The 14,448-nt window shown below is 46.6% G+C and overlaps 1 protein-coding gene across 4 annotated transcripts in view; it reads right to left on the bottom strand.

Annotated features, from left to right (window-relative positions):
- The window catches only part of clasp1a (cytoplasmic linker associated protein 1a), a 96,653-nt gene that overhangs the window by 66,829 nt on the left and 15,376 nt on the right, over positions 1-14,448 (bottom strand). For all 4 annotated transcript variants that reach the window (XM_075478919.1, XM_075478923.1, XM_075478921.1 and 1 more), the window contains exons 3-7: positions 2,130-2,208; positions 1,631-1,734; positions 1,423-1,514; positions 1,071-1,146; positions 419-516 (exon numbers count right to left, since the gene is read on the bottom strand). In XM_075478919.1, coding sequence (XP_075335034.1) covers positions 419-516; positions 1,071-1,146; positions 1,423-1,514; positions 1,631-1,734; positions 2,130-2,208 — 449 coding nt within the window. The remainder of the gene's footprint in view (positions 1-418; positions 517-1,070; positions 1,147-1,422; positions 1,515-1,630; positions 1,735-2,129; positions 2,209-14,448) is intronic.

The raw sequence follows: 14,448 nt of genomic DNA, 5'->3' as shown, positions 1-14,448 counted from the left end.
AGCTGGCCCAACTAAAGCTGGCCCATCTAAAGCTGGCCCATCTAAAGCTGGCTCATCTAAAGCTGGCCCATCTAAAGCTGGCCCATCTAAAGCTGGCCCATCTAAAGCTGGCCCAACTAAAGCTGGCCCATCTAAAGCTGGCCCATCTAAAGCTGGCCCAACTAAAGCTGGCTCATCTAAAGCTGGCCCAACTAAAGCTGGCCCAACTAAAGCTGGCCCATTAACATTCACAGGAAGAAGGAAAAACACAGTAAGACCGTTCCGCTGGATCTTTGTTTTCTACAGCTGCAGTATGTAAAGAGACCACAAGGGGGAGGTCCCACATCTCTCTCTCAGCCAGATACAGCCTCCTCACATGTACACTGGTGTGAGAGAAAGAGAAAGGATGGAGAGGAGGTGGTGCTGCCTGTTACTTTACCGTGACTGTGGAAGGCCTTTCTTGCTGAGGTCCAGCCTCACCCTCTCCCCCACATGTCTGTAGATCTCCACCAAGCAGCTCATAGCCCCATCTCGTACCTGGTGATCACAACACACAATCACTTTTACCTTATCGCTGTGGGAGTCTTTTCCTGACGTATTTCTGGGTTAGGTTGGTCCATTTGCCCCAGATTCTCTGGGTCTGAACCTCAGCAGCAGCTGGAGGTGCATTACTGAATCCTGTCACTAGAGGGAGGGCCGCGGATGGAGTGACAGAGCCTGCAGACTCTTTTTATATCTGTTCAGAACCCCTTCCCCTCATCAGACACATCAGGAAACAAAAGCTTTGTTGATACTGTCAAACAGGGAACACAATGACCCAGAACCCTGCCTGTTGGCTGGTTATTTCATGCCACCAACAGCAAAACTCTGGTCTGCATCATGTTCTCACATCTGAGAAGCTGGGACAAATCAAAGTTTGGAACACTGACAGAAATGACTTTACAATTTAGTTTGGAATTCAGAATAATGTCAATCTGAGTGATATTACTCCCAAAAAACGGTCATGTATGACCTGAAAATGTTCTTTCAAAGCCTTTAAACATGAAGTATATTCACTGTGTTCCACCTCACAACAAGCATGACTGGGTTACCTGACTCGTGGGGTCCCCCAGCAGGTTACATATGTGAGGAACTATTTTGCTTAAGGTCAGGCCCTGAGCTCCATATCTGAAAGAAAAAATAAGCCTGATTAACAGATGAACTGCAGTTCCATTACAGCACAAAATGCAGCCAGGTTCAAATGTCTGCCTTTCAGAAGCAGCAACAGAAGAAGCCGATTAAACACATTTTTTTCCCTTCAACGTTAGAAGAGCAGCAGTAATCTACTGATTACAGGAAGTGGCTGTCGTAGAAGATGATGAGTATAGAGCAGAAATAAACTAAATGCTAAACAGTCATCAGAGACATCTACTTTTGATCAACACAAGTGAAATCAGGGCTCACGTGCTCAGCGTGGAGATGAGACAAAGGCACACTCCCTCTCTGGTCCTGTTGTTTTTATGTTTGAAACCTCCCAGCATCCTGTCCCAGACATACTGCAACAACACACACACACAGAAGGGATCACAATCATCAGGCCTGTACTGGAGAGAAACCCAAAAAGTGAAATTACAGGCAGCACATCCGTCCTCCTGAAAATGCAGGCGGGTACCTGTGGAGAGGCAGCTTGCTCCATGATCTTCAGCAGCAGCGTCTGGTCTTGGTCTCGTACTTGGTCTTTGGAATCTCCCAATCGATCGATAAGGCTGGGCAGAACTGAGAGGGAAAAAGTCTTCCTTAAAAGCAGCTGATGGAGCATCAGGGGCACTATGTGTGGAGCTGGGCTTGGTGCAGCAGCAGAGGACAGGGTTAGGGCGAGGACATGAGAGGGAGCCGAATGCTGTTTCACATCATGAATATGAGAGCAGAACAGCTGAGATCACCCAGACACCAAGCCCAGGGCGAGACTGGGCTGTGAGTGGGCATTAAAAAGCAACCTCAGCACAAGTGTTCCCACATTCACATTCAGAGGAAGACGATCAGAAGTCAGGGGCGTGAAGGGAATTACTCCAACCATCTACAGACAATGACAGGGAGCTACGAAGCCAGCAGATATTCACATTTACCCTGATAACAAAGCTAAAGGACAGCCAAGCAAAATGTCCTCTTACCTGTTCCCACATGGGCCCGAAATCTCTCCTGTAACCTGGTCACTAAGGCAGAGAGGAGGTCCAAGCCCAGCAGAGCCACCTGGAGGAGACACCACAGACGTGTGAACACAGCGTCCACAGCAGCATTTCAGTGTAACAGACCACACCACACCAGCTTTATCATCACTTCAGTGTTAAAGTGCCCAGCAGAGGGCAGGACTGCAGCCCCCCGGAGCACTTTCTTTACCTTTGAACCTGCTGCTGTGTTAATAAAGGACACTGTCCTCTTTCAGCATCATTGGACTACAACACATAGCAGGTAAAGACATCTTCATTGGACTACAACACATAGCAGGTAAAGACATCTTCATTGGACTACAACACATAGCAGGTAAAGATCCCCTTGTCTGTGGGAATCGGTGGTGTCCCAGCAGATGGAAGGCCTGGCATCTACAGACCAGCACCTTTGTTCTCTGCTCCAGAGAAAGACTGATGATAAGAGGGACCCAAAACAAAAAGTGAACACTCTTCCTTGTACTGTCTTTTGAATTGTGGGAGATGAAGTCAAACTGTCATGTGAGTGTGTGATGATCATTTACCTTCATCCATCCATATCAGGATCAATAAAGTATTTATCAGTTCAACTTCTGATCCAGGATTTTACTCTTTGAAACAAACTTTATTATTTTATAAAGTCATTTTAATGCGTCAGTCTTTTCTGATGCATATGTTGGTGTAGCCTCCGACTCATCCAGGTCATGGTGATCCTCATAGCTTCAGGGAGGCCAACTGGACGACTTCTTCTTGGTCCCTGAAGACATTTCACCTTCTGGTGTTCAATTCAATTTATTTATTAAGCACCAAATCACGACAAATGTCATCTCAAGGCACTTCAATGATACAGTCCAAGTCAAGCCAATTAGAGTCCTGTTCATTCTAATCATAGTCCAATCAAATCCAATTAATTCAACTGAAACTAAGTCCAATTCATTCATACAGAGTCCAATTCAGAAACAACTTCCCAGCTCAGGAAACTAACAGACTGCACAGAAACTTCTCTCTGATCCAATCTCCCGTCCTGAGCGTGCACGAGGCGACTGTGGAGAGAAAAAACTCCCTTTGAACAGGAAGAAACCATCAGAACCAGAACCAGGAAGGGTGGCCATCTGCCTGGACCAGCTGGGGCTGAGAGGACAGGAAAGAGGGGACGTTGCAGTAGATGTGAATGGTGCCTCTAACGACCCCAAGCCCCTCTACAGGCCTGTTTATGGTCGGAAACCAGGTCGTCTGCGTGTGTGTCGCAGTTAACGCAGATATGCCCCCCCTTCCGCAGACACTCTGGTGCACCTCCCCAAAATTGTAACTCACCGCAGACAGTGCCACAGATATCGTCGCAGGGAGGAGAGAAAGGAGGCCTCTGATTGGTCAACTCTACATCCGCTCTACACTATGCGTATTTCCGGTTTGCTAACCGGCTAATGGTGACGCTAACTGGCTAACCGGCTAACCGTGACCTTTTTCGCCTCTCTGCCAGCTCCAGTAGTAGCAATATTTCTTCTATTTCTAGATCGATCAGCTGCATCTCAATCAAAGTGCGCATTCGTCCAGTCGCCATTGTTGTTGAATGACCTCTGTAACCGGAAGAGAGAAACACGCCACCCACCACACCCACAATCCTAGCTTGTCCGTGATTGTCCCTCTTGCGTTGTGGCGTGGGATTAACATAGCGCAGACAGCGCTTCAAAATTGGGCATAAATCAAAAATAACTGCGTCATACCTGTGACAAGCTCACTGCGACACACTGCTGCGAGAGTATACACGGCCCTTACTACTGATAAGGTGATATGAACTCATTCAGAGTGAGAGGTGAAACATCTGCAAGAACCAAGAAGAAATCCAGCTGACCTTACTCAGGTTATGATGACAGCTTGTAATTCTGTGGCAACTTTTCGATCTTCAGAGGTGTAAATAATGGTGGCACCGTCTCTGGACTCTGATGGAACAGGGCACACGGATCCAGAACAGATCCAGAACAGCTGCTGTACAGGTCCATCTGCAGAGGTCTGAGGTCTACCTGTCTGAGCGTGCAGCTTCTCTACACTCTGCAGACTCTGATGGAACAGGGCACACAGATCCAGAACAGGTCCAGAACAGCTGCTGTACAGGTCCATCTGCAGAGGTCTGAGGTCTACCTGTCTGAGCGTGCAGCTTCTCTACACTCTGCAGACTCTGATGGAACAGGGCACACAGATCCAGAACAGGTCCAGAACAGCTGCTGTACAGGTCCATCTGCAGAGGTCTGAGGTCTACCTGTCTGAGCGTGCAGCTTCCACACAAACATCCCATCTCAGGCACTCACGGACGTGTGTGAGCTCATCCAGAGACCTGCTGGAAAAACCCAGCTGACCACAGACTGCTCCTCCATCTGCCTCTGATGAGAGGGAAGCTTTGGATTAAATCATGGAGTGATCTTCAGTCAGCTCATTACAAGTGGAAGCATCACACACAGTTATTCACAGACTGACTCATGTGCACACACACACACAGACATGTGTGGCCATGTTTGCAGTTCTTTGCTGTGAGTCAACACAACAGCTGGGTATGCAATCCTTTTTCCCTGGGCTGAATCAATACACACACACACACACACACACACACACACACACAGATGAAACTGTCCACAAAACAACCAAATCATTGAAAGAGCGCACCGAACAAACTGTGTTCCTGATCCCAAACTGAGCCGTGACACTGCAGCACAGAGCAGCCGTCTGTCTGCAGCAGGGCTGGGTTAAAGCTAACTGTAGCTCACCTTTAATCAGAGCTCCCACACACCTTTAATTAGAGAAGTCAGAACTTTCCCAGAGGAAAAAAACGTTCTGACAGGGACGGTTATTCTTGAAATACAGAAAACAAAGGGATTTCTCCTCAGTCTTACAGGTGGACAAAATGTACACAAGTCAGATCATTTTCCCTATGTTTCTTAGTCAAAGCTTCCACAGATACTACAAGAAGGACAGCTGTATGACGATACTGAGTCTGGTGAAGGTTACTCTGAACAGAGTTATGGGATTATTCCTTAGAAATATTCCTGTCAAATGAGTAAATATAGTCATGAATTCAACTGTGCAACACTATCCAACAGGATGGAGCACACCTTTCCACACGGCATCTGAGCTGGAAGAAAGGTGGAGCTGGTGGAGCTGGGGGAGCTTCAGCTGCGATGTCAGCTGCTGTTGGATCGGGTGATCATGCACATACACTTAAGGAAGCTAAAGGTATGCTGTTCAGAGAAAGTGGTCCCTCAGTACAGAAAATAGAAGCAGATTTTTTCCTTAACTTTGAGTTTACAGAACAGATTTACATGCATTAGCTGCATAAAAGCACAAAATGTAACATCTGCTCACCCACCAGTATCATTCCGTATATATAAAGTGGGAGACTTAACTCAACCTACCAAAGTTTCTGCACCGAGGAACAGACATGAAATAACTTCTGTTAGTGAGTAATGCTGTTCCAGCATTTGGAAATGACAGAAATGGTGTTAACACCCTGAGATGTGATGAGCCAGCAGTGGCAGCACACAGACCCCAGGCAGGACGGCAGACATTACCCAAAGTGACCCCACCCCACTGATACAGAGGGCACATGAAGACTTGAAATGTGCAGGCAGACGTTCCTTTTCCTCCAGAGGCCAAGCTTCCTGCACGCCGTGCTGCAGTGAGAACACTGAAATGGGAGCATCCTCCTGCAGGCATGCTGCCACGGATACAAACACGTCCCTATGCAAGAGAGCAGCAACAAATTACAGGGCAACAACAACAAAAATGCCTCCAGAACGGATTCAGGTCTGCTGCTGCACACACTCAGGTGTGAGGAAACTTACTGGAAGGATGGGGCAGCAGTCCTGTAGTGTTTACGGCTGTAACGATCACTGTTTAGCCCCAACATAAACCCTACATTCGTCCCAAAGAACTTTGCACACTTTCCAACATACAACAGCCTTAAATTCATACTGTTCCACTGCTGCTTAACCACTTTAATGAGGCACAGTGGGCCTGCTGAGCTTTGCATTTCTCCTCATTTCAGCTCATTTGTAAGGCTGTAGGAAGAGTGAAGCTTTCAAGGTCGGGTCTGCTTCTTCCTCTCTCAAAAGAGTTCTGTTAAAGTGGCCTGTGCAAAGCTCTGCTCCTTTATTACATCATCCTTTAATCTTGTTGTTATACGCTGTTCATGTACACTGTACACCACAGGTTTGATTCCCGGCTTCCTCGGACACAGAGCCCCACCTTGCCTCTGACGCATCCATCAGTGTGTGACAGAGAAGAAGCTCCTGCAGTACTGGAGGGAATAAGAAGTGCAGGATGAGTGTGTGTGTTGGTGTGTGTGAGCTTTGACTGGACACCTGCAGCAGTGAAAGGGCTGTCCGTGCACAGATAAAGGGCCCGTGATGATGAGTGTGCTTTCAGACCAGTCGCTGCACTCTCCACAGGTTTCCATCCATACTGTCGTGAGCCTCATTGTTTCATGTGTCCATCATCATCTGAACACACACAGGGTCAGAGTCACACTGCATCCACCAGACCACTGACAGACCACCTGAACAGATGGTGTGTTAACATAGCAACATGTGAAGTTGTCCAAACCCTAAACCACAAATTCATACACAAGTAGAGACACACCAGAGTTCATCCTGGTGTGTGAACAGCTGTGTGGAATGTCACTCACACTCCACAACAAACACCAAGGACTCACAAGCAGCCCGATCAGCTGCGTCTGATAACACAGGCAAACAAATACCCCGGCCCCCCACACGCTGTGCTCCCCCACTGGAGACCAGCAGTGCCTGGGTCCACAGCCGGACTGATGTACAGACACCACACAAAACCCCTCTGGCAGAGGGAATAAAGAGGAGCCAACTAAACTAATGACACAAATCATTTTAGACTTCACATTTGTTCTGTGGGGGAACTGATCCAACATTTCTGCCATTTAAAGAATAAAAGTATATACTGCAGCGTACAGAAGTCTCAGCAGCCCCTGTGATCCCACACTGCTTCAGTAATCCTGAGCTCCGGGCTCTGGGGAGGATTCATCCCTCCATCAGACCTGCTGCCACTGATCTTCAGTCCACTTCTTGTGTCATTTGGCACAGCTCAGCCTTTTCTCCTGGTTTCCCCTCCTTAAGAACGGCTTCTGGACAGCCACCGGTGTCAGTGAAATGACAACGAGGTGTGGATGGACTAAACATTTCATAAAACCGGGAACAAGGCTAACTTTTACACTGGCTTGTCCCATCTTGGTTGAGGTTAATGTCACTGCAGGCTGAGAGCTGACGCTCACAGGGATACAGCAGAAGGCTGGAAGGACAGGGTTTTGTGGAGAGACGACACCAAAAGGTTTTGGTGTAAATGAGAAGTGTTTTGTCTGGAGACACGAAGACGACGCTTCCAGCAGAAGAACCTTGGCCCACCTGTGACACATGGTGGTGTAGTGTCTGGGTTTAGCTGCCTCCGAGCTCTGAGAGCTTCCCATTGTAGATGGAGCAATGTTGAATGAAACCAGCTAATTCTAAAGAAAAATGTAGGATCGTGTTCATAAAATGAATCACAGGACACAGTACAAAGAGCAAGAAAACAACGTTCAGCCAAAGTCCTGACTATGGTCCGGTGGAGTTACCGAGAAAGGCCCTGAATCCAGAGGTTGATTAAGTAAAATTATAGAAAAAGTTGTTTTTATCCAATTAAATGCGTTTTTAAACAATCACAATATTTTTCAGAAACATCAGTCTGGTTTTAGGAAGAACCACAGTACAGAGACAGCCCTTTTAAAGATTGTAAATGATCTCAGGTGTAACATGGACTCACAGAAGCTTTCAGTCCTGGTGTTGCTGGATCTTAGTGCAGCTTTTGATACAGTAGATCACCACTTTTTTTTTTGTGCTTTTTATGCCTTTAATGTTAGGACAGTTCGAGAGAGACAGGAAGCAGGGGGCAGAGAGAGGGGAAAGACACGCAGCACAGGGCCGCTCGGTCGAACCGGGGCCAGCTGCAGCGAGGACTGTAGCCTCTGTACATGGGGCGGCTGCTTAACCCACTACGCCACCAACCGCCCCAGATCACCACATTTTATTAAACAGACTTAGAAGCCTGGTGGGTGTCTCTGGCACTGTTCTTAAATGGTTTTACTCCTATCTCACGGATCGACAGTGTTTTATAAGTATGGATACATGCTCCTCAAGAATTCATAAAATCAAGTGTGGGGTTCCCCAAGGATCAATTTTAGGCCCATTGCTTTTTAATCTGTACATGTTGCCACTTGGGGATGTCATCAGGAGACATGGCATTGGTTTTCACAGCTATGCTGATGATACACAGCTTTACATTGCCGTGTCTCCTGATGACCTAGAACCAGTTAACGTTCTTTTAAACTGTATTTTAGATATAAAGTCATCAATGGCAGAGAATTTCTTACAGCTCAACCAGGGCAAGACTGAAGTTTTAATTATTGGTCCTGAAGACAAGAGAGAGATAATTTTACCCAAACTACAAAATTTTAAATCTTCTCAACATGTAAAAAATCTGGGTGTTCTTTTTGACTCTGAGCTGGATTTTATCCAACATATTAGAAATGTAACAAAGACAGGATTTTATCATCTTAAAAATATTGCCAGAGTCCGCCCATTTCTCTCTCTTGCCAGCACGGAGGTGCTGATGCAAGCTTTTATTTCTAGTAGAATAGATTATTGTAATGCCCTGCTTTCTGATCTTCCCAAAAAAAGTATTTATTACCTACAATTAATACAGAATTCAGCTGCACGTGTGCTGACAAAGACCAGAGGGCGGGAACACATTACACCAGTTTTAAAATCGCTGCATTGGCTCCCCGTGCATTTCAGGATTGATTTTAAGGTTCTTCTAGTTGTTTATAAATGTCTTAATGGTCTTAGGCCTTCTTATCTATCTGTTCTGCTTTTAAATTATGAGCCCTCGCGGACCCTGAGGTCCTCTGGTACCGGCCTTTTAGTTGTTCCTAAAGTTCGAACAAAAACTTATGGTAAGACCTCGTTCCACTATTATGGACCTCATTTGTGGAACAGCCTGCCAGAGAACCTCAGGCTGCAGAGAATGTTGATGTTTTTAAAAAGAGGCTCAAGACCTACCTTTTTAGTTTAGCTTACAGCTGAATTTTATTTCATTTATTTATTTATTGGTATGTGTGCAGTGTGGTTGTCGGTGTGATGTTGTGTGTGAGTTTATGCATGAATTGATTTGATTATTGATTTTATTATGTAAAACACTTTGTGCTGCTTTTTTTAGTATGAAAGGTGCTATATAAATAAAGTTTGATTTCATTTGATGTGATGTGAGGGAACCCAGAGGTTGATGTGAGGGAACCCAGAGGTTGATGTGAGGGAACCCAGAGGTTGATGTGAGGGAACCCAGAGGTTGATGTGAGGGAGCCCAGAAATCCTCCTGGAACTGTGCGCAGAGCTGCGACACAGCGAGGAGCCATACGCTGCCTGTGCTCACAGGTGATGTGCACACTGGGGTTCCTATAGCAACCGGGGCATTCCAGAGGCAGCTGGCCAACCGATTGGGACTGTGCCAGTCTACCCTGAGCCGAGCCATGCCAGCCGTGTGGGACAGAATTATCCGCAACTCAGCTACGTATATCAAACAGGCCAACATTAAAGCTCAATTTGAAGCGAGAGCCGGTTTTGTAATCGGAGCTATCGACTGATCACACATTGTTATAAAAGCCCCATCACATGATGAATTTGTATGTTAAAAAAGAAACATTTTCATTCGATCGATGTACAGATCATATGTGATGGGTAAATGCAATTAACCAACATTGTGGCCTGGTGGCCTGGTTCAACGCACGATTCATACATTCTGAGTAACAGCATCGCTGGGAACAGACTACAGGGTGGCACTGTGCATGATGGCTGGCTTCTTGGTGAGTAACTTTATTTGTGTAATTGTCCTAATATTATTCCCCGTGACGTGCATTGAGTATGTGCGACCCCAATTTCTATCCCGTCTTCACAGCATCATAATCGGTGGTTAAAGTTAGTTTCTTGCTGTTTTTTGCTGGTTAAACTTCAGCTTAACACACTGACTCCCAAGTCACGTAAAACTACGTTTTTACTGCCCATGCGTTGGCTCCCAAATGGTAAAAATACGTTTTTACGGTTTTTTTTATGGATTCTGAATCTATACATTCTAATGCACATTCTGTGTGATTTTTGTAATTATGTGATGAACAGAACTGACATAGATGGCAGTCAAAAACTGGTGTCATCATCTGGACATTTTGATCATTACGCCAATGGCTTTGCGTCAACTCAAGAACAATTTTGATAACGCTGCATTGATTGTTGTGCATTTCCGCATTTTGTCCAATCGCACGTGTCGGTTTCCAGAGGGTGACGGTAAAGTAACATAAACAAACAACAAGAAGGAGAAGAAGACACGCGACAAGTCTAAGGAGGCGGTCTTATGAACAGGTTAGCTTTGCAACATGCGACACGACGCAAATCCTCTGACCCGGATATGTAAGTATCTAAAGTGCCACAGGCTGAAAGAGCGCACGTTTCACAAAAGCCCCGATATCTCAGTTTGTTATTGATTTTGGTGGATACCCGCCTTGGTTTAGCTAAGGATAGCTCGCTAATGGCGGCACCTAGAGACACGCAGTTTTGACCCACAAAGAGTTTAAAGTCTCAGCTTTCAAACGAGCCATAACATGTTTCAGTGGCCCTATCACATAATGTGCTGTGACTGTACAAAAAACGTCAAAAAATGGTTTAGAACGCTGGGATTCTACGACATAATTCCGTAAACACTGCCGGTATTCAATGTGTTAAGATCTTTCTAACAAGCCCCTGATCGCTCTGTGGGCAAATGTTAATAACCCCGTGTGTAAAGTGTGAAATGCCTTAATCAGCCTCACCTTTTCCCCGGCGCACTTCTGCATGTTACTGTATGAACACGTTGTTGGGAGTTACACAAAAACATGGGTATTTAGCTTGGGGGTAATCAGAGTCACCCACATGTGCTCCCACCACCCCAGAGAGAGCAGTGTCACCCATAGTTGCCCCGACTCTCTGTTCAAACAGAGTCAGTGACCCCCACACCCGCCTGTTTTGGCCACACTGCGGCGGTGGGCAGCCAGTCTCCGCTTCACCTCCACCTTAATGTGGGACCACTTCTTCTTCACCTCCACCTAAATGTGGGACCACTTCTTCTTCACCTCCACCTTAATGTGGGACCACTTCTTCTTCACATCCACCTTAATGTGGGACCACTTCTTCTTCACCTCCACCTTAATGTCGGACCACTTCTTCTTCACATCCACCACTTCTTCTTCACCTCCACCTTAATGTTGGACCACTTCTTCTTCACATCCACCTTAATGTGGGACCACTTCTTCTTCACCTCCACCTTAATGTGGGACCACTTCTTCTTCACCTCCACCTAAATGTGGGACCACTTCTTCTTCACCTCCACCTTAATGTGGGACCACTTCTTCTTCACATCCACCTTAATGTGGGACCACTTCTTCTTCACCTCCACCTTAATGTCGGACCACTTCTTCTTCACATCCACCACTTCTTCTTCACCTCCACCTTAATGTTGGACCACTTCTTCTTCACATCCACCTTAATGTGGGACCACTTCTTCTTCACCTCCACCTTAATGTGGGACCACTTCTTCTTCACATCCACCACTTCTTCTTCACCTCCACCTTAATGTTGGACCACTTCTTCTTCACATCCACCTTAATGTGGGACCACTTCTTCTTCACCTCCACCTTAATGTTGGACCACTTCTTCTTCACCTCCACCTTAATGTGGGACCACTTCTTCTTCACCTCCACCTTAATGTGGGACCACTTCTTCTTCACCTCCACCTTAATGTGGGACCACTTCTTCTTCACATTCACCTTAATGAGGGACCACTTCTTCTTCACCTCCACCTTAATGTGGGACCACTTCTTCTTCACCTCCACCTTAATGTGGGACCACTTCTTCTTCACCTCCACCTTAATGTGGGACCACTTCTTCTTCACCTCCACCTTAATGTGGGACCACTTCTTCTTCACATCCACCTTAATGTGGGACCACTTCTTCTTCACCTCCACCTTAATGTGGGACCACTTCTTCTTCCCCTCTGCTTGTGAGGCTTCTCAGACCCCACAGCATTGACAGCCTCAGGCTCTCCCACCCACTCCTGTTGCGTTTGCTGCTTATGCTGGAGGACAGCGTGCCAAAGAACACATTTTTGCAAGCCTCCACTTAAGAAAGTAGCACCTCCATCTTGCTTTCCGTAAAGTTCTTCTTTTTTCCGTCTTATTCATTCTTTTTTTCTTTATTTTCTGATCGTACAGAGAGGGGAATCGCAGGTGCAGGGCTCATTTAAATATGATTTGCAAATTTAAGTAGGGGCGTGGACAGGGAGGAGTCGGGTGCTCCGACATGTGCGCTCAATTCCACGTTGATTGGGATGTACAAACTAAATGTGCTTGGATTGATGCATGCGCACAGATTCATACATCCGACGTTGGAGGGCATTTGGGTTTGAGCGTACGCCATGTTTCAGTAGGAAATCCACGCAAGTCTTTGTACATGAGGCCCCCGGTGTGCAGCATCAATGATAGACCAACTGCAGACATTTAGTTGCAGTTGAGGCTGCACAATGGGGTCATAGAAGCCCAGCAGAAGTCATCTCAGGGCAGCTTCGCCTTTGAGCTGCACTGAGAAACCATGGAGAGAAAAAACACAACTGTAGCTCTTTCTTATCACAGCCGAATATGTCGGCTCCGCTCTTCTTTTCAAAGCACTGAGGGCTTTTTTCTCAGACAAACACCAAGACATTTCTGCCTCCATCTTGGTTCCACTGTGTCTGTGCATCTGACTCCTCAGTGTCCCGAAGGGAGAGATGTCAGACGGCAACCACGGGACAGGCAGTGACGTGCGCTGAGGTGCTCGTGAGTCCCGTTGGCCACGGGCAGAGGACTAAAAACAGACACAACAAACCAGGCAACACCTGAACACTACAACAATATTCTGTCCTGGGCTGAGCAAACCCACCCGAGCCCAGCGCGGAGCCCAGCGCGGAGCCCAGCGCGGAGCCCAGCCCAGAGCGTCAGCAGAGCAACAACTGGTGATGAAAATGGAGAAAGCCCTGATGTGTCATACAGACAGTAACAGTTTCTGTCACACACATAACCACACTTTGAAAGGCAGTGACCCCGCTGACTCAGTGTCATGGTGACCTGCTTTCACCCAACACCACAGAGGAGGAGGGGCACTAGTTTGATAAGTAGCAAGCCTCATCTCTGCAAATCAAAGATGGAGGACATGGCATCATTTACACGTGCATGAGGTCATCAGGTACTGTGGAGCTGACTTTAACATTACTCTGTGTCCACGTGGGATCCGTTACAGAACGAGTCAGTGACAGAAATATACCATTTAATCCCAAATGTGCCTCCCAACATATAAAAATGATAGAAAAACATGGCCAGTCCATCAGAGTCAACAATAAGCCATACACACTAAATCCTGTGGTCAGTTAAGTGTTATGATCCACCCAACATGCACGCGTTTGGACTGTGGGAGGAGGCACCCACACGTGCACGGACAGGACATCCAAATTCCACACAGCAAGCACCCAGCTGGGATTCCAACTGGGACCTTTCCTAGAGTGAGATCACAGTTTTAACTGCCACGACACACACACACCAACTCCAAATATAGCTAATGTGTATTTTTCAAACATGTCCAATAAGGGAGTGGCAGGCCAATGTTGTCTGGCTTAGAGTAAGCACAGAGAAACAGACTCTGTTCGTCCATCAGAAAGGTGGATGAGCCTGAAGTGTTATCAGAATGCAGAAACGGACTTTGATCCAAGCGAGTGTGACAGGAGTGAAGCAACACGCAGGAGTCATGCGCATGTTTCCTGGGTGATAACGCCCTGAGGTCATGTGCACAGAAACTACCGTGCACCAAAGTGTGGTTAAGTCAACTTAAGGGAACTTCGGCTGGATGATGTTTTACTGTTTTAATGTTTAACATGCAGAGCATGTGCACGACACTACCACAGACTAAATCCAGCCAGAGAACAAGCCTGAGGAGCTCATCTGACTCGCTTTTCAGAGGAAGACCAAAAGCTTCCCCTCTGTGTGCATCTGAATGGAAACACACCCAACTCCATAAACATGAGTGAGTGCAGACATCTGAATGGAACATGGCAACCACATCTGGGAGATATCAGCCAGTCCAACAGGACGCAGAAATGCTAACCCACAGAATCCAGATGTTTACTCTGA

Source organism: Odontesthes bonariensis, chromosome 12 (genome assembly GCF_027942865.1).
Source record: "Odontesthes bonariensis isolate fOdoBon6 chromosome 12, fOdoBon6.hap1, whole genome shotgun sequence".
Classification (NCBI taxonomy): Eukaryota; Metazoa; Chordata; class Actinopteri; order Atheriniformes; family Atherinopsidae; genus Odontesthes; species Odontesthes bonariensis.
Note: the sequence above shows the minus strand (reverse complement) of the source record. Positions and strands in the feature narration are given on the sequence as shown.